The following is a 19,459-nucleotide window of genomic DNA, read 5'->3' as shown; positions in this document are numbered from 1 at the left end:
ATGTGACTGCATTTGTTTTTCAGTCACGAAGAGTGAAAGAAGAGGAGAACACGGAGGTAAAAATGTCTTTATAATTTTTTTTTTTTCTTCCAAGCATTTGAGTGAAGGGATTTCTTTTTCATTTCTGCTGTTAAAAATGTGAATTGAGGTGGGAGTGTTGTTCTGCAGCCTTGCGTGGCAAGTACTTGTAAGGATAGAGCTGTATGCATTTGGGCCTGTAACAATTAACTTGAGCCCACACTGGATAAAATTGATAGGAAATTTAAAGTCATGTTATGTTCGTGCCCAGGAGAATTGGTTAAGATAGGTAATTTGGCTGCTTTTAATGAATCTTCATAACTGTATCACACTAATTGCTGTCTTTTTGTCAGAGTAATGATGGCTGTTTCAGAGTAGCCAGAAGATCACCAAATAATTTTTCATTCTTAGGATTTGTATCATGACATGTAGCTTGTAATTAAAATGCTTCATCCCATATACAGTAAAATAGTTCAGTACTGTGGCATAGTAGATTAATTCAGAGGAATAAAATACCGTATTGAGTTTCATGGCCCTGTGCTGAGAGTGTGGGAAGCATCGCTGCTATAAATAATTGCTTAATAGCATTACTGGCTTACAGCCAAAGTGGTCTTTTAAAAATGTGTATTCTTTGGGTGGATGTCACTTGCCACTTCACCTGCAATTTTAGATTCTCTGATTTTCATTGGTGTCATAGAAATCTTCTAAAAGACTAACGGCTTCCTGCCAGGTTTGGTCCTGTTAGCTCCTGTGATGACCCCAGTCCTTCCATTGCAGAGCTAGCTTACATAGCGCTTGAGCGTCTGAGATGTTTTATGTAAGCTGAGTATGAAAAAAAAAAAAAGGGACTTTCACCAGACAGTCTTTTTCTGTCTTAGAAATTGAGAGTTCTGCAGTTTATGACTCAGTTTATACAGGTAACTCTTTTATTATGAGTTGTTTAGTTTATGAAGGAAAAAAAAAGCCTCTGCTTGAAGTCTTCTGTTGATTTTTGTTTTCCTAAATGCCCCAGAAGATGACTTGGAACTGAGACTAGTGCAGCTTGTCACTGTCGGTGTGTGCCTGTTGGTCTTTGGGCTGCACATTCCTATACACTGAAATAACAGGTCTGTTACGCAGAAATAATAGTAGTAGTTTATATGAATGGAAGGAACGTAATTGAAGTAGAAAAAAATCTGCTCCCCTTTTAGTGATTGAAGTATTTGGAAAATTATTTAAATATTTATTAACTTTTGTTTAAAATACACAGATAGTAAAATATAGATCTTGTGTAACACTTTTTAAAAGTAGCTTTAATATGGGAAAACTGTTGGAAAACAACCAAATGAGATTTGTGAATCAAGTCTTTATTTTGGGAGGACTTGACTATAACCTTTGAACAGGCTTCTGTGAGTGGTGACAGTATGCCCAGTTGGGTATGAAATCATAGTAGGGTAGAGGACCCTGAGGTACTCTGTATGTAGGATACACTTTTGCTTGAAACTTGATATGAATGTTAGTTGAGGGCTGGGGAGTGTATCATAGCGTGAGGGAGGAATGATAGTGTGAAAGAGATCCATATTGCTGGTTTTACTCTGTGAAAGACATTCTCCAAGCTGTGATGCCTGCTTTGGTATGCTGCTAGTTCTTTGCAGATAGGTAGATGCAAGACTTCCTTAACAACCAAAACTGTTACACAAAAATAATGTGAGTAGTAGTTTGGTATTCTCACTCTGTGCCTATTATTTAATAGGTTATTGGAGCTTTGGTGCAAGGTGGATTAAAAGCTTTTACACTCGGTGCTTTAATGCAGGCCTTATCATTTGTATCTCTCTAACTGAAATATAGCAGTTTTACTGGTATCAGCTATATTTTAGACTGTGTTAGTGAAAGCGTTTAAAAGGTTTTTGAGAGTTAAAGGATGTGTAAAATATTCTGTGCTAACTTCAAACTGTTAGCATGGCAAGTATTTTGGGATTTTTTTTTTTTTCCTTTGGCACCCTTTATAAGACTTTCTGCTTTTTTTTCTTTAATAGTCTCAGCCTGCTGTTACGGATGAATATAGTGAAGTTCCATGTGCAGTGAATCTTGTCTTAAGACTAAGGTAAGAGATTCTTCTATTTATTTTAGTGTTCCTTTTTAGTTGGCTGTATTATTCTTGATCTCCATCATTACTTTCATAATATTAACATAAAATAAGTGTTAACTTCTTTAATCTCCCAGTATGACCAGTATGAATAGTGTTTCTGTGACTAATTGCTGTCTTCTAATTGCTTACTGAAATAGTGTAAAATGAAAAGCAGAGTATGAATGTGGCTTCAGGCTAGGTGTACCCTTCATTAAGTATTTTCTTTCTTTTCTTCCTTGCAATGCAGGATCACAGTGAGAGATTTTTAATGAGTTTCTTTCACACTTCAGCAGTCAGCCTCTGACAGAAATAAACTATAGCTGTATTACAACTTGCCTACTCAAAACGTTTTTCACTGGCAAGTTTGATCAGCCACTGTGGAGAAGTGACAGATATTTTAGAAAATGGATACAAATATGTTGTCTGACTTAAATTTATACATAGTTAAAATGAGTCAGATTGCTTTTAATTAAAATCAGTTTATAACTATGATTTGAACTGTTTAATTATGCAGTCTAGTTCTTGGATAAAAGTATTTTTTCACAGAAGCTTTGATAACTTTTTATGTATTTACAGCCATTTTCCTTAAATCACTAACTTGGTTAAAAAACTTACTGCCACTCACTTTAAAACTTGTTTACATCCAGTTTGTATTGACAGGATATCTACGTGAGGTTGTAAACTCTTTATTATTGCTATGGGGAAAAGTTAAATGTTATGGGGTTTTTATGCTAACAAAAAGATCAAAAGTCAAATAGAGAAGTATTTACAAAATTACAACCAGTATGTTAGAAACAAATAGCAGATTTATGCATAACAAGTAGCTTTAAAACAGTAACATCAAAACCTGTTAGTAATCAGAAGAAAAAAATACCCTACACAGAATGAGTGCCAGGTTCCAAAATCTATTATCTTCCCTTTTCTTTGACTACTTTTCTAGTATTGACAGCTGCAAAAAATTTGGCGTGGCTGCCAAAGGTTGTTTACTGAAGGGAGGAGTAATAAATTTTATTGTGGGGAAAGAAGAGACTTAGAGATTATTTGGAATCGGTTTATTTGTCCGATTTACATAACTGCCCAGTTATCCTATCAATATTCTTTTTCATTTCTCTGCTGACAGACAGGTAGATGAAACCATTTACAAAACAGACCAATTTATACTGCTATGTGGATGTACTAGTGAGGTGCTTTGGGTATTTTTAAATTACAATGAAACCTATAGAGTGATTAGCTTCTACCCAGTTACTTGCAGTGTTGGCATATCCACAGGGCAAACATTTTAGTCCTGCAAGTACAGTGAAATGTCAGGGATTATGCTTTCAGTTTTCTGCAGCTCTTAAGCCAGAAGTGAAGGAAGATTGATCCTAGGAGACCTGAGTTTCCAAACTCCTATTTGCACAATGAACTTTTGTTCTTGTTAAGGATTCTCTTAATTCATGGGTGAAAAAATTCCCTCCCTCTCCCTCCTTAAAAGCAAGTCTGTTAGTAACTAGATTAATGTGTTACAATTATGAAGGTTTAGATGGTTGTTGGTAGAGAGGGAAGAAACAAGAATTTCAATTTTAGGAACCAGAAAGTTTTCTTTAAACAAAACAAAATGGTCTTGAACAGCAGATACATTCTGGGGCCTGGGAACACTGCTGGTGGTGTCTTGAAAAAAGAAAAATCTGATACAGAATTTTGCAGAGTGAATGTTGCTAATTTAATCTGACTTACTTTCGAGGGAAAAATGCTCTGCGGTGCAAACTCCTGGCCTCATGTGAGCTCTGGCTGTGTCTTGCCTCAGTGGTAGGAGGTGGGCTGAGTTATGCATCCTTGCACTGTGTGTCTGGGTTTCCTTCTGATGGAAACCTGAGCATGTGAGTAGGGTCAGAGCTAGCGCATAATCAATGTGTGCGTGTAGATGGTTGGGGGAGTATAGGAGTCCGGGGTATACCAAGCAGCATTCTTCTCCTTTAGTTGGGACTTTGCAAAGTGCGTATCTGAGAACAAAGGCTACAAACTCCCTAATACCTCTGCCCAGTGGTGCAGATTCAGAGTTAGTACTTAGGCATTTCTTTATGTTTGCTACTTTAAAGGCAAGAGTTATTTTGTTGATGGAACATTCGCAGAAATTCAGGGCAGCTGCTATATATGTTGTGTTAGCAAAGTACCTCTGATGGCATTTGAATAGTTGTGCTGACTCTTCACTGTTGACCCCAGGAGGGGAACATCTGAGGCTGCTGTGAGCATGGCAAGGCTGTGTAGTCTGCTGAATACTTGTCAAGAATTATATTTGAATGTCTTGTTCTTCAGTAAATCAACAGAAACCTTATTTGGGGAAAGGTGCTGATGATTATTTGTTAACTTTTAACAAGATACTTACGTGTCTTCCATTATCGGATTACCTGTGGCAAGTTACCTCAGCTCATTTCCCTGTCAGTGTCAAGTATCTGTCAGTATATTCTGTTAAATGCTTTTCATCTTTGACCTTACTGTAGGCACATTAATAGTGGCCTTGGCCTGGCAGTGAGTGGTTGGACCCGAGAGTAGAGGACTCCTGGGTTCTTCATTTTTGGGTCTAGGTCTAGCTGCAGTGAGCAAATTCAGAAAAGCCAGCTCTGGAGAAATAGCAAGTGTGGTAGCAGTATAGTGCTGCTTCATGGGCATGGGAGCCTTCCTCCTAGCTCCAAAGTGTGGACCTTCCCACTCTGCTAAACAAAGGCCAGAGCAGGTTTGAGGCTGGCATTCCAGTGAAGTATTGACAAGTTTGTACCACACAAGGTAATGTAAGTGACAAGCTACAGAAGTGCTTTTTTGGGAAGACAGTAGTGTTCAGAATATTAAAGTGATAGTGCTTGAAAGATTGCTGTCATCTGTTTTGCTCTAATTCAGCTGTTTTTTCTGTTTTGTTAGCAGAAGGGCAGTGGTATGGGGTTCCTTCTTAAAAGTTTGAAAAATAAATTTCCTGTATCGTAGGATGTAAACCTGGAGGCCCTCAGTCACTCATGGTCAGTCCAGGGTTACAGAGGAAGCTGCCTTCTCCATTCCAGCTGTGTGCAGCTGTCCTTATGCTGGGATCATTGCAGGGTGAATGAGCTTACATTTAGGGCAGCTGTATATGGAGAAAGATCCTCTGGCCCCTAACTGCTCTCTTTTGTTGTAATTAACTTACTGAGTAAACATTTCTTGAGCATCTGAAAGTAGAAATACTGCTAGTTTTGGCATTTGTAGTGAATAAAAATGGTGTAGGTGACTTGCTTTGTGTCATTCAGCATTCCCTTGGGATTGTAAGGTAGTAAACAGCTAATATCCTCACAGGGATTTCTGCATTTATCCACCTCCACTGTAGATTTTAAACTATTCTGTTCGTGTCTTTTGGTGAATTGATCATTAAGTCATATAGCTGATAGAGACTTGAGCACATCAGAGGATTTTTATGGGATTTGTTAAAATGAACCATAAGTTGTGAACCATATTATTATGGAGCAAGTTAGCTACAGTGTGAGGATAGAAACAATTTCCTGTGATGCTTCATCTGCTACTATTATATAGCTTTTAAAGTATAGCTTGATACTCAGATAAACATTGTGAACATTAGATGCCAGACTTGAAGACTCAAAGCTCAGTATATCATCCAAAATGTTGGAAGCTTTTTCTTTTAAAATAATTTACTTGAGGCAGTCAAATTATGTAAACTGCAGTAGCTTGATGAGTTCAGAGCACACTGGTTTTAGATGCTGAGAATTACTGTTTAAAAAAAAAAAGTTCAGTAGCAATGTGAGTAAAAATGTAAATACCAGCAAAACACAAGAGGAATGAATTGTCTGATGGGGAGGATGAGAGGGGAAGGGAAGTAAACGCATCAAGAGAAGGCTCAGGAAGGTCTCATCTCTTCACTGCTTTCCTTTTGCTTCCCCAGAGAGGGGCCATGGGGTAAGGGGACAGCAAAAGGTGAGCATCTCAGATGGGAAGGAGCTCTTCATATGTGATGGAGGCTGGCTGGGCTAGGACCTGAGGGGAGAAGGCATTTCCCCAGGGTTTGCAGGCAAGAAGGGATGGTGGAGAGAAAACTCTGATGGCACTTGTGGTACTGCTCAGTCTTTGGCTGGGGAACTACCTTGGTTGCAGAGAGTTTGTCATGGAAGTTGATGCAAACACTTAGAGCCTGATGGGCAGAGACAACTTAATATGAGTCTTCAGAGAGTGGGCCAGAAGGTTTGAAGAGCAGTGCCTGGAGGTTTGGGACAGGGCAAAGCCTAGGGAGATGGGCAGCCTTCATCAGGAGTGAGGGAGCTGGGCAGACAGTAAGCGCTCCTTTGGCTTGATTTTTCTTTTTTCCCCCCTCTTTTACAATGAGGCTATGCTACACCAAAACCCATCACACTTTAGATGATAGTTTTGCATTTTTTCCTGGTAATATGTTCCAAAAAAGGTTAATAGTACCCATAAAAATTAAAAATTACCTTCCCAAAGGAGGAATTCTGGCAGAAGAATCAATGCATTTCAGTAATTCTTTTACTGGATGGTCAGGTTCTGTTATTTTTGCCAAGCAGAGCAGGGTTGGACTCATTCAGTAATTGAGTAGGGAATGCCAAATTAACACCAGCCTCTGTTTAGTGCAAATGCCTTGTTGTGGATGAGAAGCACAACTCACATTCTGAAATAATCTTTAAAGAATCCCATGGCGCTCTTTATACAAGTGCTGGTGTTTAACTCTCTTAGTCTGGATAGTTTCCAACTTAAGTATCTGATTTTTCCATCCTTAACTTGTATTTAATACCTTTTTGTTCTAGCATTTTTCTCAGTGGGACTAACTTGTAAAAATACTCTCTGCTGTCAGAGTTGCTTCTTCAGTTGGAGATGGCATTTCCAATTTATTTTCTATCTTTTGCGCTGTTGTGTCTTGGAGTATGTTGCCCCAGAAGTAAAATTAGCAGCAGTGTGTTTTAGGTAATTCCATGCGAAGCTTTTGAAAGGCTCTAGTATTAAATACTTAATACAGACCATTAGTATTTTAAAGCTCAAGTTTAATTAAGAGACTGTGCTTGAATTTTGCAATGAACTGAAAATACTGGTTCTCAGTTGTTGCTTGATCTGTTGCCATGGCATGTAACTATGACCCAGACTGTCTGAGCGATCGTTATGTTGAAATGCTGATGCTTTAGTATCCTCAGCCTCACAGAGGAAGAGGAATTTGAGAGTGGGGAGGAATGAAGTCTGTAACCCAAACTTTCTCCTCTGAGGCTGTTCACACTGTGTGTCTTGGCAGCGGACCCTGGCAGGAGCTCTGCAAAGAGAGGTTTAAAGCAATTGCCTGTGATTTAGTCTTCCGACGGGACTGTTCATACCACCAGGGAAGGGCGGTGGGGAGGAATTATCACCCTTGATTTGAAATTTCCAGTCTAGCCACTGAGTTGTTACAGTTACAGATTTAGGAAGGTCACTGTCAGAGGCCTTGACTATTTAGATTAATAACAGAGACATTTCATGTTAAATTAGGAGACTTGTTAATGGTTAATAGTTAAGAATTGCAAATTATCTGAAGCAATCTAAGATGGTTAAATTAGCTCCTATGACAGGAAGATAATTTACTGATGGTAATTTGGAATGTCCCAGGACCTAATTTAATACAGTTCCTGCGCACTAGATGAATTAAGCCTGTGGAAGAACAAAAGGGGCAAATGGAAAATTTTTACTTGATACACTGGCAAATAGGGTACTTCTGTTATATTATTGCATATCTTATTGAAAATAGCATGTAGAGAAAATGCGAAGGCGGAATTGTATGTAATGGCACTCCGATTCTGTTATTTACAGATAAATGTTTGTGCGTGTCTGTATTTCTTAAAAAAAACATTTCTTCAGTGAATATAGCTGGCTTATCACACTTTGAAACTGTGTGTTATTTGATCCTTTCTGAGGAGTATATCTTCTGGGGAGCTGGACAGGCAGATGCAATTCAGAATGACAAGTCAAAGGAGTACCTAGTAGCAGGCTGTTGCCTGTGCCACACTACAGCAGGAGAGTTGTTAGGACTTCAGTGAAATGTGATTTCTTCCACGTGCCAGAACATAGATGATGAGGTATCACTTGCTAGTCTGAGCTGAAGCTCAAGTGCTAATCTTCCTGCTTTCATGTAGGCCTGTTTCTTTGACCTCTTTCTTACAAAATTTATTACATGTAAAGTTACAGAAAAAATGTATTTGGCTGGAGGTACCTAGTAGAGCTATTCTTATGTTGTTAATATTTAAGCTTGAGGCTTAGATTTTTAGAAGAAAAGCCCCTATAAATAAGCAAACCCTAAAATCTGCTTTGGCTAGAGGTGGAATGAGCTTGATAATTGGCTCAGTAGCATAACCCAGAGTTCTTGATTCTCTTTTTGGTTTGTTTGGGTTTTTTTCCCCCTTGTTTTTTTGGTGTCTTAAACTTTTGTCATTCCAGTCTCTTTTGTAAGAAGTGGGGCTGATGTGTATCCTTCACCAAGGGCAGGTATTTCTCATCATTTTTGCGATTTAGAATGGCCTCTGTTCTCCAGTGTATTAAATGACAAAATTCATAAACAAACTCCCAGCTGTGTGGTAGGTTTGCAATTGGAAAGTAACAGAACTTCTCTATAGGCTGGGAATTGATCCAGTAACAAAAATTGTAAACAAAACCTTTTGTAGAATTCTTGAAATAAATTCTTGAAATAACCTGTGATTACAGTATTGAGCACTGCCCTATATTTTACTTTGCCATCACCTCTAAGGCCTTGCCCTGGGAATCAGGGAGGTGTGGGGACATGGTTACTGAACTGAATTTTATTTTCACAGCATGGAGACTTCATTTAAGTAACCTGTTTAATCATGATTAAATCATGACTGAATCAGTAAGCAGGAACCCTTGATTAAACTACTGATTCAAATCCTTCTTTCCGTTTGTACCTCTATTATTTCCTTCAAAGCTTGCTCTTTAAAAATGGTAAATTATGCATTTCTTATTCACTACTTAAGGATGTTTTTATGCCTTGCTGTATTTTTATTGAAAATAAATCAAACATTTAAAAATTTGGTGTAATTATGACCTAAATAATCCTGGATGCATTTGCTATACCATCACTTATTTAATAGAGAACTGGTATATTTGTTTATCAAAACAACTTTTGTATGTGAAATTGATAGTTATTGATCCAAGAAATCAATATATTGTTTCTGCTTATTAAATTTAGGTTATCAAGAAGATTTGCATGTCTAAATATTTAGATGGCAAGGAATTAGGCATTTAACCTGCACAGCTGTGGTTGTAAATTATGCAGGCAATTGCATTTGGGGATGTTGCTGATACTGAAATTTTAAAATCACTAGAGCTTTTTTTATTCCATTCTGACTTTTTATTATATTGTTTACAAAATAAAGAAAAAAAGAGGGGGAACAAAAAACAACAAAGAAACCCAAACACCACCCCCAACCTCCTTTATGTTAAAGGAAATAGTTTAAAGCTTGAATTGAGCCTCAGTGTTAAAAGTAATTTTATTTGTATTATTAATGGCATGTATGTTAATGATCAACTGTAATATGGCTTCCATTTTGATAATTCAAAATTTAACTTTAATTAGATATTTTTCTAATAGTTTTAAAGACATCGCATTTACCTTGAGAGGCCACACTGTTTCATCTTCATCCATCTGCTTTAGAGTTGCCTGTGAATGTGGTGATGTAGTACATTTGGCAGGGTTGAAACCATTTGAAATAATTTTGTCTGGTTTGGCTGCTTGTTCCCACCTAATGTTCTGGTTCTCTGTCTTTCATCTTTACACATGTAGGGGTGTTCCTGGAACTGTATTGGGTCACTATAAAGAAGTCAGGTTTTGGTTGGTTGGTTTGTGACTTCTGATATTTTTGAGGGGAAGGCAAAATTAACTGAACTCATTTCATTGATCCTGTTTTGCTCCACAAAGCAATTGTCATTGCTGCGGTAGTAGAGCCAGTGAATGGCCACAAGACATGCACTGGGACTCAGGTGGGACAAGAACTTAACATACGAGCAGGCTTTGCTAGTGAAGCCTATTTATTGTAAAGCTACTTTTGAGAAAGTTTGGCCCATGGCAGGAAAACTAGATGAAAACTTTGAAGATTTGAAAACAAAGCTTAGACTTTTTGTCATGCTTCCCACTCTTCTTGATAAGCTAGTTGGGATCCATGAATTTTAGACGGATGTTATGCAGATTGTTGTAATTTTATGGTGGCTCAGATGTCTTTCTGGTTTACCTGCAAGTCAGGTTGTGATGGTAATGTACTGATAGATCATCAGGAGTGAAAAACTCTGAGCCAGTGGCATTGAAAGGATGCACACATCCAGGGAGTTTTTGATTCAACATATTTAAAAAATTCTTTGCTTTGGGTAGGGCAAAAAGTTTCTTTGAGCCTTTCCTCAAAGCCTGTTTTGTGCACTTGGGGACTTACACGTCTCTATTAAAACAATACATATTCCTGTAGAACTTGTTGCAAGTCTTTTGTCTTGATTTTATAAATGAAATCACTTTTCTAGAGCTGTATTCTGAAGTACCCCTAGCCTCCTGGCAATGATCTGCCTTTCACACTTTCTGATTTAAAGAACTGAAACTTTGCTTCAAGCATTTTGGCCATTTTTACAATGCTGTACTTGGAGAATTTGTCACTGGACTAACAGGTTATAATATCTCTTCTTGTGCACCAGGCATGTAGAAGCATACAAAGTAAGCCTTTGCATGTTTAATCTGTTAGTTGCTCTCTTATCAGTCAGGCAGATGGTGTATCGCTTCAGTCATGCAGCTAATACAGGTTTGACTTCCTCAAACTGTGCACTGATCAATAATGTTTGGTATCAAGAAATACTGAGATCTTTCAAAGGTATACTCGGCAGGGGTAAGTTCAACTATTGGCAAATCCAAGAAAGGCAACATAACCAAAATGTGCTGTAATGTTTAACAAAGTGATCAAATTATGTGCATTGCAGTTGTCCTCTTTGTTATTGAAATGCTCCCACCGAATACTGCAGGGTGCTTGCTTTTTAACATAATTAATGTCATCGGTACTTAATTCCAGTTCTTTCTAGGAACAAGTCAGTTTTAGATCACTTCTGGTTTTGACCAAGCACTGAGATTTTACCACATTAATAAATTCTCGGTATAACTGCATACTGCCCTTCATTATATTTCAAGTACTTGTTAAAAAATATTGATGCTTTTCACAAGTTAAATCTCTACCACTGCTTTTTAAAAAACTTTTGTGCTAGTTCAGGAATAATTTTAGGGAAAAAACTTATGATTAATATTGCCCCCTCTGCAGCAACAGAACTGATAGCTCTTTGTCTAAGTTGTTTCCACCTGCTGATGTGTGAGAGCAGGTAGGAAGTGCAAGCCTCAGAAAAGAGGATGCAAGTGAATACTGCTTTTCACTGCCTATGCAGAGAAATGGGTCTCCAAGAATTGAGGTAAATAAAAATATTGTTTGTTCCAGAGTTTGCTGTTTGACTTACCTGGGAATGAATGTAACAAGTTAAACTGAAGGGCTTATAATGTTCTTTTGATTTAGCTTCTGGCATCAGCAGTTGCAGAAAGAGAGAAGACCCTATTTAAAAGCATGTTTAGGTATAGATATATCTGAAATTTCTCTAGTTCTAACACTTCTATGTCAAGGAATGAAGACTTGGGGCTGTAAACCAGTGGATGGAGTGGAAGGACTTAATGTTCATATGTTGCCTCTAAAATGATAAATACGGTTTTGCATACTTAGCTGGTGGTACTTGCGTGTATCAGCTACTCTTCGTGTGTTTCTTCTGTCACACAAATTGTGTATTTTCTTAGTTTTGCTATCATATCCCATCCATTTTTACCAGATTGAAAGCACTCTAATTTCTTTTAAGTCTTAAGCAACTTGGGACTGGTCAGCTATGGATAGAACTGTCGTAAAGTCCTTTCCTACTGGAGGAGCTGTCGACTACCCTGGAGCTGTGGACAGTGTTCTTAGCTGATCTAATTGTGACCATAACAATTCACTTGGTGGCTGCTTTTTGTAATGTACACTTGCCTTTTCTATATGGTAGATGGCATACAAATGGTAAATCTTTAACAGGTAACTGCTGTCTCACTCCAACAGCTTAACAGCCAAATGACAGTGTTTCATTGTGACATTGGCTGGTTTTCAATCTTGAAAGCATCATTTGGCTGTGTTTTGCCATTAGTATTGCTGCTACCTCTTGAAGTATAGTGATTAACAAGTGTGTTGCATCATTTCAGGGGTCTGCCCTTTACCTAAGAACATGTAAAGATTAAATGGTAGTGGCAATGTTTTGTATGTTTCACTTTAGTCCTATAACTTGATCTTGAAGCATCATATGCTAAACTTATTTCCTTCTTCCAGTAATGTATATGGAGGGGGGCAAGTTGTAAAACCCATGAAGTTTTTTCAGAACCACTGAAGTAAATGGTAAAGTTTTAATGACTTCAAACAACTATACATTTCAGGACTACATTCTACTAATACAGAGAGATTTTAGTCCCATTCTACTTGATAGCAATCTGGAAGCAGGGCAGACTTCAAGCATGTGTTCCGCTCCTGCAAAAAGTTAACAGAAATGCCCTTCCATTTAATCTAGAATTGACCTGAAGTCATTAAAAATAAGTTGAGAAGAACATCTCTCTCCACAATGCTGAACAGACATGATCTGCTCTTGACAGTGGGGTAATGTGTAATGGAGGAGCCTGGATATTGATTATTAAATGACAACTGAGCGTGGAAGTGTTAGAGAGAAAGGGATTTACATAAACATGTGGTGAATCCTCAGGAGGCTAATGCTTCTCTACAGTAAATGCTCTCTTCTCCTGTGTTTATGTGATCCCACAGGAGCTTTTAAGTTCTGATTCACAAAATTGCTTTAATAAACAGACTTCCTATTACTACTGTTTTGGTTCTGCTGCATGCAAGGTACCATGACTTCAGAAGAGAAAAAAAGAGGGGGGTGGGGGGGAAGAAGTGAGCTGTGATTTTTGTAGGGGTAGGAGAGTGTTCTTGCTTTCCCTGCCCTAGCTGAATGGATAAATTCCCACAGCTAGTGTATAAGAAAATTGCAAGGCAAGGAAAGTAAAGGGACAGAAGATTTAGGTACTAGGCCAAACTTCAAATTTAGGACCAATGGATACATTCACTTTCAAAGATTCTCCTGCATCCTCTTTGCAATACTGAAAGTAAAGCACCAGTTTGCATTTCACTGTTTTCTGTATGTTAATTGTGTTCTGTAAATACAGGTGAAACAAAGATTTAAATTATCAAAACTGAGGTTAGAAGCAGGTACTACATACCTTCAATACAGGCTATTTAATAGACAATACTTAAAAAGGGGTACTGCATCACTTAATCAGGATTTTCCTTGAATCAAGGTCTATAGCTTGCCACAAAGTAAATTCTGCTGTTTAAAAAAAAAAAAAAAAATTAGTAAGTTATTGCCCACTGAGAAAGTAAACTCAGAGTTGTTTTCATGGAGTGGTGCTCTTTCCATCTCTTTCATTGCTACTGTATCTAGTTTTCTCCATGTATAATACAGGGCATTGACTGAAAAACACAATACTTGTGGAATAAACTGATGCTATAAAGGCTAGGTTACAAAGGGAACCATGTTTAACTTGTGCATTATGCCTTAAGTACGTGAAAGTGAGAAATGGATGACAAGTTATTTTGAGAAGGAAGATGACCTTTTGAATTTGAATGACATTTGGTGTGGCCAAATAACATTTGTCCCTCCAGCATTTGAATAGCAAGGGAAAAAATGTGAGCAGAATTTCTTTAAAAAAATGTGCAAGCTCTAGTCTTCTGTGTTTCTTGCTCAATTATATTTCCTGCATTGTACACACAAAGATCTTGCCCCAGAGATGTACAATGAAAATTGCATGAGTACAGCTCTAGGATGTACAACCTACCTATCACTGATTAGTCCACTCCATTTTGATGTGAACTTCTGCTTTCTCTGCAGTCTAAATAAACAAGTCATTTAAACGCTTCTGTGGTTTAAATTACACCAGCAACTACAGTTGAGGCAGTGCAAATACCATACTGCTTGCCCTTGTTTCTTAAGCTATGCTGTCTTGTTTTTTCCATTCTAACTTAGTTTGCTTCTGTGGTAAGTTTCAATGCAGTTCAAATTTTGGAGGGGAGGAGCATCTGTGAGACCTAAGTTTTGTACAAGTATGATAAGTGTAATGTTTATTTTCAGTGTGTGTTTTTTTTTGTCAAAGAACACTGAGTTAGACTTGGCCAGTGTCACTAGTCCCTGATGGTGGGGGAGATTCTGTTCTGGTGCGAATAGGGCTTGTAGGAGTATGGGGATGGGAAAGGCTGTTTGGTGAAGGGCGCCGTGTGGCACTGTGTGTTATGGTGCCATTCATAATAAAGTGTCTCCAGTTTTAGTTGAAGACTTAATTTATTTCTGGTTTCAGAGAAGAATATGTATTCTGCTGTTGTCTCTTCTACTAACCAGACTTGTTAGGGTTTGACAAAACTAGCCATGGACAAACTTCTCCATTTTAGGGAGCACACACGACGCGCTTTTTTTTCTTTTTAACATGTAGATCAGTTCTGTTGCTAAGTTATAACTAGTCATGATCTGAAAAGTGGGTGGAAGAAATAAGCGCTCTTCTGACTTTCTTCTGAGAATGCTTGCTTTCTTATGATTTGGTTAATTGGACCATGGCCCTCCTCAATGCTGGCAAGGCCCTGAAAGTGCAGGGAGTGCCCCTTTACCAGGTGACCTGTTCTTTACAAATGGTGCAGGCACTCTGGCCTCTTAACTACCTCCCGACATAGGCAAACCAAGGACCCTTGCCTGGGCAGAGCTTTTATTTTGTTGACCATACCATAAAGCACAGCTTTTGGTTTTTCATTGGGGTTTGTTTGTTTGTTTTTTAAAATGTTTTCACTTACTTCTCCTGGACTGGTAATGCCCTCCAGGTTCAACTGGAGCTTGGGAAAAAGAAGATGAAGAAAGGAAGATATGTATATATAGATACATCTTCCTTCTTATATCTATCTATATATAGATAGATAGAAGATATATAAATAGAGATGGCTATAGATATATATCTCTTCTTTCATATATATATAATATGTATTTAAATTTAATCATGCAGAAATATGGAAAAATAAGTGAAAGAGAAGGTAGAATGTGTCCCAGGCCAGAGCTGCAGCATCTGTATGTTGGAGTCTGTTAAAATAGGTTCAGTGGTGAAGAAATGGGCTAGTAAGAGTGAATACTTTTTGCTCCAGCAGAGCTCTATCTTTTGTTGCTTCCACTTGTCAGTCCATAGAAATAGTAGAGAATATTCCTATGCCTTGTTAGGACTGGACAACCATAATATAGAAAAATGATATACTAATGAAAAGAATGGTTAGCATCCAAGATGGATAACGTTGGTGTAGAGCAGTGTAATTTTACATATGCAAGTGGACAAGAATGAGGATGATGAGAACTAAGATTTTGGATTAGTTTTCCATTGGAGGGATGGGAAAGGATGATTAAACAATTGAATTAAAAAGTAGTATTTAAGAAAATAAAAAAAGCTTCATGGAAGGGGATGTATTTGTGAAATGCCAGCAGGAGTAAGTGACCATGGGTTGAAAGCATGGATGTCTACAGTGCCTGTAGTGTTGTCTAGACAGTGCTCACTGTCTACATGACATAGTGATGGAACAGGTGGCGATGGGGGAGTGCCTGTGATCTATGGTTTCTGACTCCATCTGAAAGAAGAGAATAAAAAAACCAGGGAATCTTGCTTCTGCTGTAACTCACCAAAAGCCATAAATGATGCAGTTTCCATGTGATGTATATGTACTCTGTACTGTTTCACAAGTCACCTTTGTTGATTACCATTCTGTTATCACCTGCGTTCTTGGACACTCAGCTCCATATATCAGTCTTTGTAAACCACGTGTGATGATTGACTAGCTGAAGTCTGAAAATTCAGCAAGCAATGCAGAGACAAAACTTGCGTGTTCTTACACGTGTGCGCACACCCTTCTTTTGGCTTACCTTTCTTGAGAATTTTTTTCTTATTTTGGGAAGGAAGACTATACGGTTACTCAGCTACGGTAAGATGCATCTCATCCAGGAATACAGACTCTTCCTAAGGGCTATATGGAAAATGCTGAATCTTGTGGGAAATAGGAGCTGATGTTTCAGTTTTAACTGCAGCATAAGAAGTGGTGGATAAATTTGTGGGGGAAAAAAAAAAAGTAGTAGTAAAAAAGAATGAAAATCTGCTGCTTGATACATAATCAAGCTATCCCAGCATGAGAAGACCTTAAGTTTAATTCCAAGACATCTAATTTTCTTGAGTCTCACTTACATGATAGACATCCCGCATTTAAGGACAAAAGAAATAATGACATTTAATGTCTCCAGTTGCATCATTACACAAACATGATTTCCTATTTTAATTCAACGATATAGATCTTTCATCAAGCATGTGGAACATAGTTGACTCTAGCAGGAATTACACTATCATTAGGTAGGTAATTATTTGAAAGGCTTTGTCTTTAAATGCAAATGCCTGAAATATCTTTCATGTTTTAGGATTTTTTCAGTAGAACCATGTCAATCTGAACAGCTGCATAATTTGTTTGTTGTCTAATCCTGATTTTTGTAAATATCAGTGTTGTTCTGCAAATCATTTCTTTCAAAACAGAGCATCTTTGTTTCACATCATAATGACAGGATGGTCTAAGTTTGTGGGCGAGGTGCTAAGTGATGAAGTTGGCCCATGTGCTTTTTCTGGTTCTTTGAGGAAGCATTATTCCCTATAAAATCAGATCTAGCAGTCTTAGTGTGCACATCAAGTGGTCTTGACGAAAACAAAATTATAATGAATATTTGCAAAATATGCTTTCATAAAGCATGAAGTTTTAAATTCTGAAATTACTTTGCAAGAAAGATAGCTGCCAAAAGGTCTTAGCATGGCATGCTTTGGTGTCACCCTTATTCAAAGCAGTTCTGTGGAATTCCTCCTGTTGGAGGTGGCTGCATAATGAAAAGCAACCTGCAGGAAATTAACAAATTGCGGTGTGCTACAATACACAAAAGTATTTAAAATTTACTACTTTTTTTAAAAAGATGGGCTTGTTTTATCCGTGATAATCAAGGTATATTAGTCTGTAATGGCACAGAGCAAGAAGCAAATAAGAGGTTTTATAAGACATGGCAAAAAGGTCTGAGTTTGCATTTTAAAATAGAAGTAAGTTTTTCAGAAATGCATTAGAGAAACTAGGGACCATTAAGAAATGATGAGGAAGATAAAATTATTAATCACAAAGATACTAAGTGCCTTTCTTCCAATCCTGTTTCTATTTAGCGGAAATAAAGTCTGTGTGTGCTGCTGCATGATAAGAGTGTAATGGATGTAAGCGAAAAGAGAACTCCAATGGAACAAATGAAACGCTGTTTGGAAACTCTGCCTACAAATAAATCAACAAGTCTAAACAGTTGTCACCAAAGTGTATCAAGGGAACTAGCAAACTAATTTGCAGTAACAGTGACAGTAACTAGAACCAGAGAAGTGTCTGAAGACTGGAGAAGAGCATGAAGAGCTTTTAGGGGAGAAGTCAAGTGCATCTTCTATTTGGTGGAATATATAATGGAATAAATAATTTATGGAAATCAATAAATGTCTGGAAGGTAATGGGACCGTAAGCAGAAGCACTTACAGGCTTCTAGCAAATTAATCTCGCCAAACTTCCTTTGTTTTGCTTTCTTGAATAGTAGTGTACCATTAAAGAGAAAGCAGCAGTGTCTTAAGTTCAAAATAGTTCACAGTGTAACAATTCCAGACAGCAAAGTTGGATGGCTGAGTACATATCAACTTTCCTTGAATTTTCACCTTCACTTAAATAAGCAGGTTTGACTCATTAACTTTCTATTTGGGATATTCTACAATTTGGAGACAAAGTAAAACACACCCAATTTGCATCCTGCTCAAGGAAAGAGTCTGTATCAGGAACAGCTGGTCTTTCACATAGCTGTAGAAGTCTGTTAGAAAGCTGATAATTTTCCTGAGAGTTCATAATTACTTAGTGCCTTTTTATATGGTGGATGCTCTACTTATGGGAGGTGTGTGGAAAGATATAATCTGAGAGCATAATGTATTAGTTTCTAGGTAGATTAAGAATGTGAAATCTACAGAATTACTTCTCAGCTGGTTTTAGTGTTTGACTCTGGAAAAAGATATGTAGGCTGGAGCAATTCAGTATAGGTGCTAATAAGAATCAAAACTTTCTGGTTTACTTCTGCAAAGGTGTGAGATAAAGTTTTTATTCCCTTGATTTGCTGCTTCAAAAGTGTGTGCAGGAAATGAGTACCGAAGTCTGAGCTGCATCCCACCTTCAGTCAAAACGTATTTTAAGAAGAATGCTAAATTCCTGTCCATCTTCCCTCTTTTGGAAAGCGGCAAGTTTAACAAGTTTATTAGATATAATAAATTTCAGCAAAGAGAAGTGGATTGTCAAAACGGAACTCATATGGGTCGTATCTGGTGTGGTGTCTGCGGTTGTGGGTTTTTGGGGTTTTTTTTTGTTGTTGTTGGTTTGTTTGTTTGGGGGGGGGTATTTGTTTTTTAACAAAAAGTCATCCAGGTTTCCATCAGGAAAGAACTGAGATTCATACTAATTCTCTGTTGAATACAAATAGAGTGTGTAATATTCCATATAATGGCAGCAGATTTCTACAACAGAAATAAATGAGCCTCGTAAATCTGTACCTGGCTAGCTGCATTATCTGCAGCTTTGTATTAGTGGTCTTAAGCTCCCATAATTTTTTATTTTGGATAGAATTTTGGGAACCTGAAACTCCTTCAGCTTTGAAGCATTCAGTATATTCAGTAAATGAGTACTTTTCATTTTAAGCACTGCATGTGGCATACTTATTTTTCAGGGTTTGCTATCTGGCTCTTGTCTGTATTGCCAATCATTTTGGGTTTTGTGTTCCTGCATGTTGCTGTTTTTTGACTCTGTAATATTTTTATAAGTATTTAGCAAGTGATAATAGCTGTAAGTCACAGCTGAGTATGCCTGCCTATTGGATTTAGTTTTCCCACAGCAAGACTTCATGGCCTGGTAGGCTGAAATATGAGCTTGCATACAGTTTCCTTGCTGAGGAGAAGAATAATGGACTGCAAAACACATTCTGTTGCTATTAGCTTTTCAAGAGGATTGAGCTATTCATTGGAAAAAGAGTATGCTACAGCAATTAAGTTCATCCCTGTGCTCAGTTGGCTTGCCGTTTCCAAAAATGAGATGGACATCTATTTTGCGAAGAGGCTAATGTTTTATTGATGGTAGAAATTATTAACTAAAA

General features: G+C 37.7%; 1 protein-coding gene across 1 annotated transcript in view; it reads left to right on the top strand.

Moving 5' to 3' along the window:
- STK39 (serine/threonine kinase 39) overlaps positions 1–19,459 on the top strand; it is a 104,215-nt gene that overhangs the window by 62,869 nt on the left and 21,887 nt on the right. The window contains exons 12-13 of the mRNA XM_075710886.1: positions 24–56; positions 2,034–2,101. Coding sequence (XP_075567001.1) covers positions 24–56; positions 2,034–2,101 — 101 coding nt within the window. The remainder of the gene's footprint in view (positions 1–23; positions 57–2,033; positions 2,102–19,459) is intronic.

The sequence above is a fragment of the Pelecanus crispus genome, chromosome 5, assembly GCF_030463565.1.
Source record: "Pelecanus crispus isolate bPelCri1 chromosome 5, bPelCri1.pri, whole genome shotgun sequence".
Lineage (NCBI taxonomy): Eukaryota > Metazoa > Chordata > Aves > Pelecaniformes > Pelecanidae > Pelecanus > Pelecanus crispus.
Note: the sequence above shows the minus strand (reverse complement) of the source record. Positions and strands in the feature narration are given on the sequence as shown.